This window comes from Hemitrygon akajei, unplaced genomic scaffold, assembly GCF_048418815.1.
Source record: "Hemitrygon akajei unplaced genomic scaffold, sHemAka1.3 Scf000111, whole genome shotgun sequence".
In the NCBI taxonomy this organism is placed as follows: Eukaryota; Metazoa; Chordata; class Chondrichthyes; order Myliobatiformes; family Dasyatidae; genus Hemitrygon; species Hemitrygon akajei.
Genome location: NW_027331997.1, coordinates 1,010,313 through 1,029,307, shown reverse-complemented (window position 1 = coordinate 1,029,307; position 18,995 = coordinate 1,010,313). Strand labels below are relative to the sequence as shown.

Here is an 18,995-nt window from a genome sequence, read left to right as displayed (position 1 = left end):
TGCTGGAAATCCGAGCAACACACACAAAATGCCGGAGGAATTCAGCAGGCCAGGCAGCATCTGTGGAACAGTTGACGTTTCGGGACGAGATCCTTCGGCAAGACCAGAGACAAAAAGCTGAGGAGTAGTTTTGAAAGGTGGGGGTGGGTGGAGGAGAGAGACAAATACCAGGCGATCGGTGAAACTTGGAGGGGAAGGGATGAAACAAAGAGCTAGGAAGTTGATTCTTGACAGAGGCAGACGGCCCTGGAAGAACGAAAAAGGTGGGGGGGGGGAGCGGTGTGCACCAGAGGGAGGCGATGACAGGCAAGGAGATAACGTGAGAAGTACGCGGGCATGGGGAACGGTGAAGGGGGAGAGCAACGGAAGTTTGAGAAATCAATATTGATGCCATCAGGTTGGAGGCTACTCAAACGGAACATAAGGTGTTGTTCCTCCAACCTGAGTGTGGCCATGGACTGACGTATCAGAATGGGAATGGGAAGTGGAAATAAAATGGGTGGCCACAGGGAGATCCCGCCTGTTCTGGCGGACAGAGCGTAGATGCTCGTGAAACGGTCTCTCAATCTACGTCGGGTCTCACCGAAATACACATGGCCACACCAAGATCATCTACGCCTCCCTCTGGTGCTCTCTCCGCCCCCTTCTCCTTTCTTCCATGGCCTTCTTTCACTAACCAACTTCCTAGCTCTGCTCACCCCTCCCCCTGCAAGTTTCACATATCGCCTGGATGGAAGATGCCAGAGAGTATTGGTGGATAACTGTTTGTCGGGTTTGAGGCCGGTGACTCGTGGTGTGCCTCAGAGATGTGTATTGGGTCCAATGTTGTTTGTCATATACATTAATGATCTGGATGATGGGTTGGTAAATTGGATTAGTAAGTATGCAGATGATATTAAGATAGTTGGCATTGTGGATCATGAAGTAGGTTTTCAAAGTTTGCAGAGAGATTTAGGCCAGTTAGAAGAGTGGGCTGAAAGATGGTAGATGGAGTTTAATGCTGATAAGTGCGAGGTGCTACATTTTGGTAGGACTAATCAAAATAGGACATACATGGTAAATAGTAGGGCATTGAAGAATGCAGTAGAACAGACTGATCTAGGTAGAATGGTGCATAGTTGAATTACCTTCCACATGAGAAAAGTATTGATAACTTCAGTATCATATTTTGATAGTATTGAGTCAGATATAGTTGTATCTATGAAAATCAATCGTGACTGATTTGGAAAACAAATGTAACTTAGTACCTTAGATTCTGTGTTCAGACTTCTCCAGCCAAGTGATGAGTTCGTAATGTTCTGTATTATGGTTACATGGGGCTTAAAGTAAGGACATGTTCGGCTCAGCATTGTAGGCGGAAGGGCCTGTATTGTGCTGTAAGTTTTCCATGTATCTATGAATCTGTCAGGGGTTTGTGGGGTCTCACAGTGTGTCAGGACCCTGTTAGGCGTTTGTGGGGACTGACAGTGTGTCAGGACCCTGTCAGGCGTGTGTCGGGTCTCCAATCAATGTATTCGGCTGTGATAAGGAGCGCAGGAAAACAGTGATTGTGGACATATTTACTTTAGAGAATGTGACAATGGTGGAAATGATACTCTTCAAAAATCAGGAAGTGTATCTGTTTCATATTCAGAAATGGGTGTGGGAATTTCACTGTCATGTCTGTGCCCTCGGAAAGCAACATAAGGAATAGTAACCACATAGCCATATAACAATTATAGTACGGACAAAAGTCATCTCGGCCCTTCTAGTATGTGCCGAATGCTTCCTCTCATCTAGTCCCACAGAACTGCACTCAGTCCAAAACCCTCCATTCCTTTCCTGTTCATATACCTATCCAATTTTCTTATTTTAAAATGATAATATCGATCTTGCCTCTACCACTTTTACTGGATGCTCGTTCCACACAGATACTACCTTCTGAGTAAAGAACTTCCGCCTCGTGTTACCCCTAAACTTTTGCCTCCTAACTCTCAACTCCTGTCCTCTTGTTTGAATCCCCCCGACTCTCAATGGAAAAAGCCTATCCACGTCAACTCTATCCAACCCCTTCATAATTTTAAATACCGCTATCAAGTAGCCCTCAACTTTCTATGTAGAGTTAGGTGTGAATAAACACCTAACTCTGTAACTTAGGTGCTGAAACACAGGTAACATTCTAGTAAATCTCCTCTGTACTCTCTCTATTTTGTTGACATCTTTCCTATAATTCGGTGACCAGAACTGTACACAATACTCCAAATTTGGCCTCACCAATGCCTTATACAATTTTAACATTACATCCCAGCTCCTATACTCAATGCTCTGATTTATAAAGGCCAGCATACCAAAAGTTTTCTTCACCACCCTATCCACAATAGATTCCACCTTCAGGGAAGTATGCACCATTATACATCAGTCTGTTCTACTGCATTTCTCAACGCCCTACTATTTAACATGTATGTCCTATTTTGATTAGTCCTACCAAAATGTAAAAAACTCCATCTGCCATCGCTCAGCCCACTCTTCTAACTGGCCTAAATTTTGTCACAAGCTTTGAAAACCTACTTCATTATCAACAACGCCACCTCTCTTAGTATCATCTGCATACTTTCTAATCCAATTTACCACCCCATCATCCAGATCATTAATATATTTGACAAACAACATTGGACCCAATACAGATCCCTGAGGCACACCACTAATCACCGGCCTCCAACCTGACAAACAGTTATCCACCAATACTCTCCGGCATCTCCCATCCAGCCACTGTTTAATCCATTTTACTACTTCAATATTAATACCAAACGACTGAAACATCCTAACCTTCCATGCGGAACCTTGTCAAAAAGTCTTACTGAAGTAGAAATAGACAACATCCACTGGTATACCCTCATCAACGTTCCTAGTAACCTCTTCGAAACATTTAATAAGATTTGTCAAACATGACCTTCCACGCACAGATCCATGTTGACTGTTCCGAATCAGACCCTGTCTATCCAGATAATTATATATATCACCTCTAAGAATACTTTCCATTAATTTACCCACCACTGACTTCAAACTTACAGGCCAATAATTGCTAGGTTTACTCTTAGAACCCTTTTTTAAAAATGGAATCACATGAGAATCACAAGACTCCAATCCTCAGGCACCATCCCCGTTTCTAATGACATTTGAAATATTTCTGTCAGAGCCCCTACTATTTCTACACTAACTTCACTCAAGGTCCTATGGAATATCCTGTCAGGATCCAGAGACTTATCCACTTATATATTCTTTAAAGGCGCCAGTACTTCTTCTTTAATCATCATAGCTTCCATAACTACCTTAATTGGCTCCCTTACCTTACGCACTTCAATAACCTTCTCCTTAGTGAATAAAGAAGAAAAGAAATTGTTCAAAATCTCCCCCATCTCATTTGGCTCCACACATAGTTGTCCACTCTGATTCTCGAAGGGACCAATTTTATCCCTCACTATCTTTTTGCTATTAATATAACTGTAGAAACTATTTGGATTCATTTTCACCTTATTTGCCAAAGCAACCTCATATCTTCTTTTAGCTTTTCTAATTTCTATCTTAATATTCATTTCACATTCTCTATATTCCTCGAGCACCTCATTTACTCCATGCTGCCTATACTTTTGGATACTTACATGGTTGTAAGGAGGATGGAGGGATATGGACATGGTGTAGGAAGGAGAGATTATAGTTTGAGTTTGTTTGATTTACTTCTTGGCTCTTTTGGCACAATATTATTTGCCTCATGGCCTGTTCCTGTGTTAGACTCTTCAATATTCAATGCACATTCACTTACCTTTCAGCTCACAGAGAAACGTCAGTAAAAGTTGAGCGGGAATTGGTCGATGGAAAGGATCACAACCTGATTGAATTTGAACAAATTGAGGAAATCATTTTTGTAAAATTGTAAAGTGTGCTGTGTTGCGATCAAAATTTAAATTAATCTCTGATATTATCTCACCATATATCTGGATTTCCTTCAGTATTTTGTCCAAACCTGGGACACCAATCCGCATTTTCACAAAGGTTTCCCACATCACCCTCCGGGCGCGGGAGCCTTTCTCCATCACCAGGCTCAGGAGGAGTTTAGAACTGTCCGCCCGCTCTCCCTTATCAGCGAGATCAGAGATTTTCTGTGAAGAGTAACAGTGAACATATTGGGGACTGACAGATTCACACAGAGAATGAGAAGTAAATGATGTGCTCTGTAACGGGATCACACTAAACAGTCACCCGGACGGGTGCTGATCCTGTCTGGACATGGACTGTACATTCTGAGTGCACAGCACACGGAGGGACATTCACCGTGATCCTGGTCCACCAGTCAATGAGATCCTGGTTGGTCTGTGACCCCTTCATTGACGTAGCTTCAAATCCATAAATAATTCCTCACCGGATTTGACGGTGTAAAACAGAAATCAGAAAATAACGATCACAGATGAAGAATGAAGTCAGAAGGGTTTTTATAACAGAGTGAGCAGTCTCGGAGAAGCTGGAGAAAAGATGATGTGATTCATCTCCTCAGGCCGCCAGTGTCCAACATGACAGCGGATTACCGGCTGACACCAGATGCCTTTCCTTTGCCTTTTCCAGTGGAGGTTTATTCAGTGATTACACATTACAACATGGCGGTATTGACCGATTCACACTGTTTTCAGTTATAGATTATTACACAATCATCTCCACCCAGAACAGAACACACTCGACCTCCTGTGGCATCCACTGATGATGTCCCGGTTCTCACTGACATCCTTCTGTCACGCTGTACAGTCTTCACAAACCAAAACTTCCCATCATATTTCTATTTAATATTGCAACCCCAACCACGCAACTGTTACGTGCTCAACACAATCTGAATACTGAGCAGCTACTCACCAGTCCGCGGGATCTTTTCACCCCTTTCTATCACTGATAATTGTATGTACAGTATTTATTTCCCAGTTATTCCTTCATCTAATTTAATATCCAATAAGTCAGAATTCTGACACCCATCGGTGCTTTGATGTGCGAAAATTCAAACCCATTCTCCTTCCCACTCATCCGACATTCCTCTCCACTGAACTGATTCTCAGCCGTATTTCCATTTAAACTCCTTTATTGCAACCTCATACAGTTGTTTCCTGCTCCTCTCGCTCTGAACATTCAGCCGCCGCCGGTGTATTTACACTTCTTTCAATCATCGCTTGAAATTCACATTTTTAAGAATTATATATATTTCTTTCTGATTTGTTTTTATGCTTTATTATCCGATGAGTGAGGGTCCCGACACCCATCAGTCCTGTGATGTGTGAAAATTCAAACCCATTCTCCCTCCCACTCACCCGATGTTCCTCTCCGCTGAACTGATACTCGGCCGTTAACGCCAGGCTCACTCCGTGCACCCCTCCTTCCATCGCCTGCTCCAGCCTGTCCCGGTAGAAGTCCGTCAACTGCAGCAGCTGGGAATCCTCCCAGCTTGCCAGGAGCTCAGTGATCACTGTGGAGGAAAATGAGGAACATTAAAGGCATTACCGACCTCCTGTGGGTCAGCAACTTTATCTGGAACCTAAAGATGGGGTTCCAGGTCAACAAACACGGTACGAAATATATAAGGGGGGGGGGGGAGACAGGGATAGAAGGAAGGTACTGGAGGGGGAGATGGAGGAGGAGAGTGAGGGGCAGGGGAGAGAGGGAGGAATGGGGAGAAGGAATCAGAGAGCGCGTGGGGGAGACATCAAGGAGTAGTGGAAAGTGGAGGTGAGTGTGGTAGGGTGACGGGGACAGGGAAGGGGAGTGGTAGGGAATAAAGGGTTTAAGAGAAGAGGGGGTCGAGGGAAAAAGGGGCAGGAGGGATAGTAGGAATGGGTGGGAGGGGTTGGACGGGGATGTGGGATGGTGATGGAGGGTGTAGTGCGGAACGAGGATGGATGAGCATTGGGTATAGCTCCTGTGGTTGAAGGCTGCTCTTTCCTGTACCCAGGAATATACCGTCTTTATTTGGGACCTGTCCTTGGAAAGGACTCAGCTAATTCCTGAGAATAAAGAGAGCCATGAACATCACTCTCTTCCTACTGCCTATCAACCCCGCTTTGCTCTGGGTTACTATCTGCCTGCCTAGTCAACCCCTTCCTCAGCAAATCTCTGGAATATCTCACAAAATGCTGGAGGTACTCAGCATGTCAGGCAGCAACTACGGAGGAGAATGAACAGTAACCGTTTCGGGCCAAGGCCCTTCATCAGACTGGAAATGAGGGGACAGAAATTCTAGATATTGTCACATTACTTTCTATTCCTTATGATCCTGGCCCAAAACATTAATTGTTTATTCCTCTCCATGGATGCTGCCTGACCTGCTGAGTTCCGCCAATATTTTGTGTCTTTGTGTTGCCCAAAACTTTCAGCATCTGCAGAATGTCTTGTCTTCTGGAGTAACTCGCTATTTTAAGGTGCATCGCAATCTGTTAGAGGAGCAGGAGCAGACGGTAACTGTACTTCTTCCACGGGTGACTGTGTTTCCCCCAGAGATGTTAACTCTCCCATCTCATCTGTCTGCTCAGTTTTCACAAACACTTTGTGAATTGCCGATGTTGAATTAAAGTCTGATGCAGAATCAGCAGAATATTTATAAATTAAAATAATTCGCCAACATACCCGTGTCCCTTCCAAATGTTGACGTCACTGGAACTCCTCCCCTGCTCACACATTGATCCATTTTGTGGACAGGTGTGATCAGTTTTTGCTGTTCTGTAACAAAAAAATAACAGGAGGGTCAAACATTAATTGAGGTTTAAAGAAGAACACTGTTTTTTTTTAAACTGAGGCAAACACTTCCAAATATCTTGAGCCGATCTACTGAAGCCTTGACATGGCCTGATCCACCTGTGCCCATCCACCCACAGTCACACAATGTCCATTTCCGATCTCTCCATGGATTGTACAATGGGCCGGGATTATCCAGGGTATCTACTTCCTATATTGCAGGCAATTCCCTTTTACGAGCCAATCTTATGCCCTGGACCGGGAGTGATGTGTCAATTGAATGGTAAGGCAGGTTGAGCAGACAGTGCCCATTGTTTTGGCCCTCGTACCACTGGTGGCGTTATGGACAACTGTTACAGCAGAGTGGGTTGGAACATTTCTGCTGACGATGAGACTTCTATTCCTCTCGTCACTAGATTATACAGATTTCTCAGCCACACCTGATTCTCACCGTCTCCTTTCAAGTGAACATCGCCTGCCATTGACACCTATGGCAATATATGATCTGAGTCTATAGAGAAACACTCTGACATCTTAAACAATGCAATCTCACCCATAGCATTGTCCTGAAGCATTATAGTTTTGTTTTTTTTTTTCCGGCAGGACTTTAAGAACATTATTAGCACCAGAACTCGGTTAAGATTTATTTGAGCATATCAAATGGCTATTATCAGATAGTTAGTTATATGACACCTTATTAAACACAATGTCGACATGCCATACATCCAAAACAGCCAGTTGAGAAAAGTCGTCAAAATAAATAAAACAAAATGCTGGAATTATTCAACAAGACAGAGAGTATGTTAATATTTCAGATGGAAGACCCTGTATCGGAGCTGAGTCTGTGTGTAGGAGCCCATGTATCAGTTCTCTATCAGCATTGTATTCTGCGTTGTGTATTTATGATGTTTTTTATGGTAACTATGCATCAGTGGTGGTGTGGTAAATGCTAAGGGAATCAGTTACATATTTCTGCTTTGTTCCATGCAGTACACAGCTGCCGACTGACGGATGTCATATACTTTGTTATTATTCTCTCAAATACGCTGAACTTACACTTGGGTACACTTCAGTTTCATCGCTTCAAGATTGTATGTTTGCTGATTGCTAATAACGGATCGAATACATATCACCGACATTTGTAACAATCATCATTGGAGCTGAGGGGACGCCATGCAAATATAAGAAATCTGTGGGGTCACCAGCAGCGGCAACTTGGTTTGGTTAAATTTCACCACTACATTCTCAACAGATGTTTCTCAATCTGCTGATCAGTTAAAATATTCTGAGGTACTTAATGATGACTTTGCTTCAGTATTCATGTGAAAAGGACCTTGGAAGTTGTGGGGATTACTTACAGCGGTCTAAAACGCTTGAGTAAATAGACTTTAAGAAAGCGGATGTGCTGGAGCTTTTGAAAATCATTAAGTTCGATAAGTCACCGGGACTGGATGAGATATACCCCAGGCTACTCTGGAAAGCGAGGGATGAGATTGCTGAGACTCTGTCGATGATCTTTGCATCATCAATAGGGACGGGAAAAGTACCAGAGGATTGGAAGGTTGCAAACATTGTTCCCTTGTTCAAGAAAGGGAGTAGAGATAACCCAGGAAATTATAGACCAGTGAGTCTTACTTCAGTTGTGGGCAACTTTTGGAGAAGATCCTGAGAGGCAGGGTTTATGAGCATTTGGAGAGACATGGTCTGATTAGGGATAGTCAGCATGGCTTTGCCGAGGGCAGGTCATGCCTTATAAACCTGATTGAATTATTTGAAGATGTAACAAAACACATTGATGAAGGTAGAGCAGTGGAAGTACTGTATATGGATTTCAGTAAGAGGTTAGCTAAGGTTCCTGATGGAAAGCTCATTCAGAAAATAATGAGGTATGGGATCCAAAGGAGACGTTGCTTTGTGGATCCAGAACTGGCATGCCCACAGAAGGCAAACGGTGTTTGTAGATATTCTGCATGGATGATGATGACTAACTGTGTTCCGTTGGGTCTGTTCTGAGACTTCTCTTTGTGATTTTTACAAATGACCTGGATGAGGAAACTGAAGGATGGGTTAGTAGGTTTGCTGATGACACAAAAGTTGGGAATGTTGCAGATCGTCTGTAGGGTTGTCAGATGTTACAGTGCAACATCGATAAGGTGCAGAACTGGGCAGAGAATTGGCAGATGGAGTTCAATATTGATCAGCGTGAAGTGGTTCATTTCGGTAAATGAAATTTAAAGACTGAATATAATATTATTGGTAAGACTCTTGGCAATGTGGAGGATCAGTGAGATCTTGGGGTTAGTGTCGATAGAACACTCAAAGCTGCTGCCCACGTTGACAGTGTTGATAAGAAAGCATATGGTGTGTAGGCATTCATCAACCATAGAACTGAGTTCAAGAGCGAGAAGTAATGTTACAGCTATATAAGACCTTGATTAGACTCCACGTGGGAGTACAGTGTTCAGTTCCGGTTACCTCACTACAGGAAACTATATGGATGTTATAGAGAGAGCGCAGAGGAGATTTACAAGGATGTTGTCTGGATTGGGGAGTATGCCTGATGAGAATAGGTTGAGTGACCTTGGCCTTATCTCCTTGAAGCGATGGACGATGTGAGGTGACCTGACAGAGGTGTATCAGATGAGAGGGATTTGTTGCATCTATAGCCAGAGTCTTTTTCCAAGGGTTGAAATGGCTAACAAGAGGGAGCATAGTATTAAGGTGCTTGGCAGTAGGTACAAGGGGGATGTCAGGGGTAAGTTTTCCACACAGTGAGCGGTGGGTGCGTGGAATGCACTGGCACCAACGGTGGTAGAGGTGGATACAATGGGGTCTTTTAAGAGGAGGGCCGACTGTATACATAAGACCTTGATTAGACTCCACTTGGGAGTACTGTGTTCAGTTCTGGTCACCTCACTATAGGAATCGATATGGATGCTATAGAGAGAGTGCAGAGGAGATTTACAAGGATGCTGTCTGGATTGGGGAGTATGCCTGATGAGAATTGGTTGAGTGACCTTGGCCTTTTCTCTTTGAAGCGATGGACGATGAGAGGTGACCTGACAGAGGTGTAAAAGATGGGAGGCATTGGTTGCATTGGTTGTGTCGATAGCCAGAGGCTTTTCCCCAGGCTTAAAATAACGAACAAGAGGGAGCATAGAATTAAGGTGCTTGGAAGTAGGTACAAGGGGGACGTCAGGGGTAAGATCCTCACACAGAGAGCGGTAGGTGTGTGGAATGCTCTGGCAGTGATGGTTTAGAGGCAGATACAATAGAGCATTTTAAGAGACTCTTAAATAGATACATGGAGTTTATAAACATAAAGGGCTGCGCAGCAAGGAAATTGTAGTCAATTTCTAGAGCAGGTTACATGGTCAGCACAACATTGTGGGCTGAAGGGCCTGATACGTGCTGTAGATTTCTATGTTCTATGTTCTTTACACTTGACCTACCGAGCTGCCAAGGTGATCATCACTAATCAAATCTCACTGAGATTTCTCAGGTCCTGTTGAATTTATTGCCATCTGCACAAGTACGGGAAGGTGCAGGGACAGAGAAACTCTGACGTTTAGCACCATCACAGGCAAGTACATTCAGATAACAGATGGAACAGATATTATACAATTCTGTGTCACAAGCAATATGAAAATACAGTCTACCAATGTCTGTCCACCAATAAGGTGAATATCTGAGCTCTCCACCACCATGGGCTCACACGTGTCCATAGACGAGCCCCTCATGTCCCTTCTCCAATGCCAATGGGCTCCTTTCCCCATCCTGCTCCTTGATCCCCCACCGGGACAAACAACCCCAGACTCCATCCTATCCAAATCCTCACACCATATTTATCCTCCCAGTTAATTCCCTCTCCCTCCTCCTTTTGCCGGGATCCCTCCTTCCCCAGGGAATCAGCATCAACTGACGGGAGCAGAAGATGCTTCAGAAACACCCCCAACTTTCCTCGGAGGGAAATGGAAATAATTCAAAAAGCGGGACAATTACTTTGAGGTTTGTTCCACTTTGATGTGGAGTTCAAGACGGGAGCGTGAGAAGTGATCAGCTGGCGTAATGCCCCCTTGGATGGCCCATCTCTGCTATTGTGTGAAACCAGTGATTGTCATTGTTTTACACAAATGGGAAGAGTGTAACTCCTCTGTTGACTGTGGGGTGGGCTGGGTGGGTCATTTAATTGTTACCTCAGCCGGTGAAGTTCAACCGTCTCAGTGCCAGTGTGACGTAAGCACTGCGCACACAACATCAGAACTTGTTTTCAAAAGCTGTTCAATGGACGTTTTTCATGATTTCAGGGGAACAATGAAGGAAACTTAACAGGTGTCATCCAGTGTTTCTCCTGTTCGGGCAGCGGTGAGGAAGAGGCTGATCCCAGATTTGTGTAAATTGAGCTTCGGCTGCAGTGGAAAAAAGCCGGGACCGAGCTGGACGGCTGGAGAGTACAGGTTGTCTGGTCTTGCGGTTCTGGGTTTAGTTTTGTGCCCGAGCCGAGAGTATGGGATCAATTAGCTGTGGTTCCCCAAGCTGGGAGGGAGGTTGTGGGTGATGTGGATCTGTTTACTTGTGCGCGTATGGGGTAAATGGGGAGCAGTTGTGGGGCCATTGGCGGGGTGGAGAGAGGTTGCGGATGTGGGTTATCGGACGCAGAGTGACCCAGGAGATGGGTCCCAGGACAAATTAAACCGTAAACAAGGGAGGAGTTGGTCCATTGAATCAGATACTATACGTGACCTTTCAGGAAGCAACAATTCTCTTTTCACATTAATTACTGTCTAATCTTCCTGTTAACATTGTGTTTGTCACAAAGCCCCAGAATCTGGGAACAGCTGAATGGCAGGAATCAGAGGGTGATGGTGAGAGGCTGTTCATTGGACTCGGGGCCTGTGCCTCGTGATGCTTCCCACCGTTATACCTATTGTTACTTGTCATCTATATCAATCATTTGGTTGGGAATATATAGGGTGTATGTAGTAAGTTTGAACATGGAACATAGACATATAGAGCACATTACAGGCCATTCAGCCCACAATGTTCTGCTGACCTTGTAACCCACTCTAAGAACTGTCTGGAATTACCCAACTGCATAACATTGTTTTTCTGAGCTCCATGTATCTATCTGAGAGTCTTTTAAAAGACCCTTTTGTGTCCGCCTCCACCACCGTCGGCAGCAATGCATTCCACACCCACCGCTGTGTGTGGAAAACCTCCCCTGACATCCCCCCCTCTTCCTGCTTCCAAGCACCTTAAAACTGTGCCCCCTCATGTCAGTCATTTCAGCCCTGGGAAGAAAGCCTCTGGCTATCTACATGATCAAAGCATGTCATCATTTTATACACCTCTATCAGGTCATCTCTCATTCTCCGTCACTCCGAGGAGAAAAGGCCGAGCAAGTTTGCAGAGAGTAAGTTCAAAGAATTACTTTCTTGAAATATATTATGTATAAACTCTCCTCTCTGTTTCCATTTCCTCACTCTGAAGTGACCAAAAGCTACTTCACAGGATGCAAGACCTTGAAATGAGCAAACACTGAGGTAATGAGAGTGAATTTAAAGAGCTGGGATACTGACAGCACATCACCAGAACTGGAGTGATTGCAATTGGGTCTGACAGAGGCATAACTGGTACTTCTGGGCACATTCAGTCTCATCCCAACTATTTCCTATCTTCCTTTGTGCAGGTATATAATGTCTAAAGGACCAGTGGCAGAGTAAATGAGACTCACCAAACTTTCTGCTGACTGTATCAATAGAAACCCTGAGTCAGATGGGTTCTCTCCCGTTGGTGCTCTCAGTCCTCGGGCTGGTTCACCTGTTGCTGTTCCTTCGTCTTCAGTTGTGGTTTGCTTCCAGTTGCGGGTTTTTCTTCCAATAAACCTCTCACCGCAGGTCTGACTTTAACCAGAGAGACAGTGAAGCACGTTAACAATACAAAGGAGAATAAAACATTACTGCTCAATGTTCCTAAAAATAAGACTCACTGAAATTTAAACATTAAGACAAATATAATGATCTGAGTGAACAAATCTGTAATTGTCCCTCACATGTTACAAAACCTGATATGGGACACAAAGGATGCATCATTCAGTCATGGTAGGACATAAGACACAGGAACGGAATTAGGTGATTCGATCCATCTGATCTGCCCACCACTCAACCATGGCTGATTTTATTCCAACACCATATTCCTGTCTTCCTCCTGTAACCCTGAAGCTACTTGGAACTATCACAAATATATTAATCTCTGCCATAAATATACCCAAATTGCAGCTTCAGCCAATCTCTGTGGCAACAAATTCCACATGTAAAGGGGGTTTCTTCTTTTTCTTTGTTACTGCGTATGTTAATCAAAATGGCTTCTTCGTTTTGTTAAAAGTAGGAATGCTTCTTTGTTGCGAGAGAGTGCTGGAATCTTGTTTGGGTTAAAATTTACTGATAACGAGAATGGTATTCCTTTGTAAACCAATTGGGATTAATGTTGTTCTTCCTTCTGAGTCTGTAAGCTATTGTTGGCGGGCTTTTGGGGAGTCAGCGCGAGGGGGTGAGAGAGAGAGGACGCGATGCTGTAAGCTGGACGAGGAACGGACCCCAAGGGGGGCTCCGAGGCCAGGATGTTCGGCGAGGAGAGGAGACGAAGATAGATGTGCTTGGTTGACCACTTCGGGTGGTCGTGAGCTGCGAGTCGAGGAGTTCAGAGGGGATCGAATGGTGGCCAGAAGACTTTGTTAATTGAGCTCCAACGGTTGTGCACGAAGTGGTTTGGACTTTGATAAGTTTGGCCTCGGAGAACTCCATTTTCTCTGACCAATAACCGTCGTCCGAATAAACACCCGCACTGGGACCCCAGCTTGTGTGGATGCTGTGTGATGTCCCCGCCTCGCCAAATAAAACAGACAGGACACCATATGTGATTAAATAATTACAATTTATAAAGGTTACTCTAACTAAGTGATTAATAACGATACAGTATATATGAAGGAAAAGAAAATAAAGAAAAGGCGCCAAACTTATCAAAGTCCAAACCACTTCGTGCACAACCGTTGGAGCTCAATTACTGAAGTCTTCTGGCCACCATTCGATCCCCTCCGAACTCCTCGACTCGCAGCTCAGGACCACCCGAAGTGGTCAACCAAGCACATCTATCTTCGTCTCCTCTCCTCGGGGTACCTCCTGGCCTTCGACCCCCGCTTTGGATCCGTTCCTCGCCCAGTTTACAGCATCGCGTCCTCACCCCCTCGCGCTGACTCCCCAAAAGCCCGCCAACAATAGCTTACAGACTCAGAAGAAAGAACAACATTAATCCCAATTGGTTTACAAAGGAATACAATTCTCGTTATCAGTAAATTTTAACCCAAACAAGCTTCCAGCACTCTCTCATAACAAAGAAGCATCCCTACTTTTAACAAAGAAGCCATTTTCATTAACATGCGCATTAACAAAGAAAAAGAAGATGCCCCCTTTACACACAGATCAGTCACCCTTTACTTAAGATATTCTCCTTCTCTCAATTTTAAGGGAAAGCATCTTTATTCTGAGACTGGGCTGTCAGTTCCCAGACTCTCCATCTAATGGAAACATCCTCTCCATGTCCACTGTAACCAGGTTTTTCAGCATTTGGTAGGTTTCCTCAAACAAGCACCAACACAGCCCCCACTGTCCTTCTGAACTCCATTGAGCACAGGCCCAGAACCATTGACTAACAGACAGGTGACAGTGAGGGGAAATATCCAAAATAGTTTGAACATTGAACCCCTGGGTCCAATTCTATTGCTGCAAACATTTAATGACCTCCTCTCCATGTGAGGGATGGTATAGGAACTCATTCTCACCTCAGATTAGCAGTCATTGCCTCCAAAGGAACCCCAGAAACAAACAGCTGAGACCAGACCAGAAATACTCGCTTAACACCTCATAAGCCGGAGCAGCTCGAGCCCCGGGTCCATTTTACCTGGATCAAAATCTGTGATAGGGTCACACGTGCCACTGACCGAACCCAGAATCCTCACACATCGTCCCCACATTAGGGATTTCCCCACAACCAATGTCCAGCAACCCGAGACTTGTGATTCATTGTGGAAGGAGGAACATTCAGCCCCATCTACAGAAGTACTGACCTGGTCAAATCTCAAAAGCTGACAATTCCATATTCCCGGAGTCTGCATCCCAGGATCACAGTCCAAGCACCAATTTCCCAGGACTCCCTTGCTGCCGGTAACATGCTGCAGTGTGTAGACCATTCAGAGTTCAAAAGCTGACACTCCTGCATCAACCTATGGCAGAATGGGAACCTGATAAACCTCTGACTGGGCCAGATATTGGGCTGGAAAACCTGGGCGCGGGTCACCAGCAGGCAGTGATACGTTTCACATTGTCTCCAGCAGATAAACTGAAAGCATTTTATCATTATCCGATTGTTAAATGAGATCTTGCCCAGTACAATTGGCCGTTGCATTTGCTGTGGGCTAACAGGAATAACAGGCTTTTCATTTCAAATTGAAATTAAATGCTGGAAACTCGGTATATCAGATTGGATCTGTGGAAAGAGAAACTGTGGAAGACTCACTATCAGAACTGATGTTGCCTGATCTGCTGAACGGTTTCAGCATTTTCTCTTTTTACTTTAAACGATGCACAACTATTGACTGATTACAAGTTGTTTGTGACGGCCTGAACAAAGTTGCACAAATTTAATGCCGACATTCATCAGTTTTCTCTTCATTCCAACACAGGGTTAATACAGTCGACACAGTGAATGCTCACAACATCCTCCCCACCCCACTATCAGTCTGTTCCATCTGCTCCGGAGGCTGCTAACTCTCAATGAGGGGAAGTGACCGGAGAGCGATAAAAATGTGCACCACTCCCTGCAGATCCTGCGGCTGTTCCTGGCAACAGGGAACTTGCTTTTCCAAGCATAACCAAAACAGGAAATAACAGACTCAACTTTAAACACTGAGAGTCTCCGTCTGACAAAGATTAACACAACGGCCATTTGGTAACTTTGAAGCTAAAATTGTAGTGACTGTCTTTATCCTTCCTCATTCTGCATTAAATAAATCCTCTGGCAGTTCAGGTAACAAACACAGATTTCAGAAATAACTCGGTAGAAGAGAGGTTGTCGATATTTATCATCGAGGTGGTGGGATGCAGGCTGGACAGAGATTGAACAAGATGGGCAGGGATTAAGCAGATGGAACGGTTGGGAGAAGGGATCAAGGACGATCACTGACGGTCCTCCAGCAATACGCAGACACTGAATTAACAGTACATTCTGTTAATGACAAAGATAGAACAACAGGAACTTTGGCATTTACCCTTCTCCCCGAACCAACTTTTATCAACACACCATAGAAAGTATCCACACGTTCGAAGTGAAGGTCTCACAACCCGGACCGACCGCGGTAGGTTTTGTCCAGGAAGCGGGGTGAGATCGCGAGTTCGGGAAAGTTAACGGGACTCACTGCCCAGTATCGGTCGGGACCGGAGTCAGTACTCACCTCATGGATCTAGTCGGTCTCGTTCCGCAGAGGATCATCCGTTCCACCCCCACCCACCCCCGGCTCCCCGCCCGAGGGGGCGAGGAAACTCTCCCGAGCCGGATCCCGCAGAAAATCCGCCGCACCGTACCCGCTTGAACACAGACAAAGTAAAAAATTCACAGCCCATCCCGGGGATGTGAGCATGCGCAGTGTGCTTATTGCGTCATCAGAGAGGGGCGGGGCCTCGGATACAAACACGCAGATGCTGCCGATCTGCAGTAAACCATGATCACGTGACGGTGGAGGGTCTCCCACGTGACCCGGTGACTGTTCCTCGCCCCTCACACGCTGCCCGAAATATCGGCCTCATTTCCTACATTATTTCATATTCACAGCTCTCCCATCTCAGACACGTTTCTGCCCGATCCTCATTTCCTCGATCATGGAATTAGCTTCTATCTTCTGCAGCCCCGTGTTGCCCCAAACACTCACCTCCCACCCTTGTCACTATTTTCACCTTCCCACCTCCCTCTCACCTGGATCCACCTCTCACTCCCCAGCTCTTGCCCCATCCCCACCCCTCACCTCTTTTCTCTGACTATTTCCCGTCCACTCTCAGTCCAGAGGGAGGGTCTCGGCCCGAAATGTTGACGGTCCATTTCCCTCCATAGATGCTGCCCGACCCACTGAGTTCCTCCGGCAGTTTGTTCTTTGATCTGTATAACCCGTGTCAGTATGGGGAGCGGGTTATAACAATATATCCCAGGTAAAATGTCAACAAAGTAGAAATAATTGTCACTCTGTCCGGACCATCGGCCCCGCTTGCAGGTCAACAGTCTGCCGGTGTTTGCCCCCAGTGTGGTGAATCCCTCTGCTCGGCACCACCGTGGGCTCAGACATTTCCACAGATAATACTCTCCTGTCCCCACCAGGACAAACATCCTGTCCGCCCCCTCTCTCACCATCTTCATCCTTCCAATAAAATCCCTCCCTCCCCGGGAAACCGGCATCAAACCGACGGGCCGAGTGGTCTCCTCCTAGTTCTCAGCAATACCTGGCCGCAGGTGACGCTTCACAAAAGTCCCAACTTCCTTCAGAGGGAAATGGAAATAAATCTAAAAATGGGACATTTACTGTAAGATTTGTTCCGCTCTGATGCAGTGTTTGTGCGGGAGCGGGTGATGAATTTAGAGGGGGTAAAGCCCTCTCCGCTGGTCCGCTTCCGCTTTTGGATGTAACCACTGATTGACATTCCTGCGTACCAATGCGAAGAGCGCAGCGCCTGAAGCATTGGATTTCAGCGGTGGGGGAGGGGATGGTTACGCGATTGGTAGCTCAGCCGTTAAACCGATAAAGCTCGAGCAGAGTAGCGCGTGGGTGATGTAAGACACCGCGCACTTGACGGCAGATCCTCTTCTTTGTGGTGGCGTGTTGGGGAGGAAGCATTAAGAAGAGGGACGCCTCACGTCTTAATAAGCTGGTAGGGAAGGCGGGCTCTGTCGTGGGCAAAGTACTGGACAGTTTAACATCGGTAGCAGAGCGAAGGGCGCTGAGTAGGCTACGGTCAATTATGGAAAACTCTGAACATCCTCTACATAGCACCATCCAGAGACAGAGAAGCAGTTTCAGTGACAGGTTACTATCGATGCAATGCTCCTCAGACAGGATGAAGAGGTCAATACTCCCCAATGCCATTAGGCTTTACAATTCAACCACCAGGAGTAAGATATGTTAAAGTGCCGGGGTTAGGACTCAATGTATTTAAGTAAACTACTTAAGAACTTTTTAAAAGCTATTATTAATGCTTTTTGAGAGAGTGATTTTAGATGCATATCATATTTTTACTGAGTTAAGTATTGTATGTAATTAGTTTTGCTACAATAAGTGTATGGGATATTGGACAAAATGTTGAATTTCCCCATGGGGATGAATAAAGTATCTATCTATCTATCAGGCTCGTGGGGGTGTAATGTCACCTGTGGCGGAGCGCCGGTATTTAAAAGCACCGTAATGGACGTTTCTTATGATTTCAGTGGGACAACAACATTAATCACGGGTTTCATCACTGAATCCAGTGTTGTGAGATGTAAAGTCCCCTGCTATGTGTCCGGCTGTGCCGTGTTGTTGGTGGAGTGGGCAGCGTGGTGTTTGTCTCGATTCGGGTCACAACACCAGAATTGCCAGCGGGGTCCACACACAGTGTATTAGTCAACAGAAAACCTCCCGTCCCTGCAGTCTTTGTCTCCTGGTAAACTCAACACCCTGACAGTGTGGACCATAGATACCCCTTCCTCTCAGAGTCAGGGAATCATTCAGACAGCTGATCGCTGAGAGGAATTATATTTATTAGTCATTAAAGTTCATCCAGATTCGTTTGGACGGATTTGATGTGGTGTTCCGGGTGTCACAGTGAAAGGGACGGACGGTCGAACTCTCTCCGTTGTCCAAATATCCTTCCAGGTGAGGCGACACTTCACCTGTGAATCTTCCGGGGTCGCCCGTTGTGTCCGCTGCTCCCGATGCGGCCGCCTCTACACTAGTGACACCGGCTCCTCCGCAGTTGTGCGGGGTAGGGCTGTTTTTTTGTTTTGGGGGGGTCGATGTTATTGTTCCCTTTTGTGCAGAGGGGTGGGTTTTGGGCGATGATGATCGGGAAGCCATTCTTTTTTATGCGGGGGTTGGGGTGCAAGTTTGATTTTTCTCTCTGAACGACTTTCGTGGTTCTCATAAAAACTCAGTTGTTTATGGATACCTGCTTTGATAATAA

The 18,995-nt window shown here is 45.4% G+C and overlaps 1 protein-coding gene and 1 pseudogene across 1 annotated transcript in view; one reads left to right on the top strand and one right to left on the bottom strand.

Moving 5' to 3' along the window:
- The window catches only part of LOC140723393 (NACHT, LRR and PYD domains-containing protein 3-like), a 28,513-nt gene extending 12,123 nt beyond the window's left edge, over positions 1-16,390 (bottom strand). The window contains exons 1-6 of the mRNA XM_073037975.1: positions 16,247-16,390; positions 12,476-12,644; positions 6,634-6,726; positions 5,325-5,479; positions 3,965-4,136; positions 3,800-3,865 (exon numbers count right to left, since the gene is read on the bottom strand). Of these exons, the coding sequence (XP_072894076.1) occupies positions 3,800-3,865; positions 3,965-4,136; positions 5,325-5,479; positions 6,634-6,694 (454 nt within the window). The 5' untranslated portion in view covers positions 6,695-6,726; positions 12,476-12,644; positions 16,247-16,390. The remainder of the gene's footprint in view (positions 1-3,799; positions 3,866-3,964; positions 4,137-5,324; positions 5,480-6,633; positions 6,727-12,475; positions 12,645-16,246) is intronic.
- Positions 1-18,995, top strand: part of LOC140723378 (uncharacterized) — a 425,409-nt pseudogene that overhangs the window by 373,225 nt on the left and 33,189 nt on the right.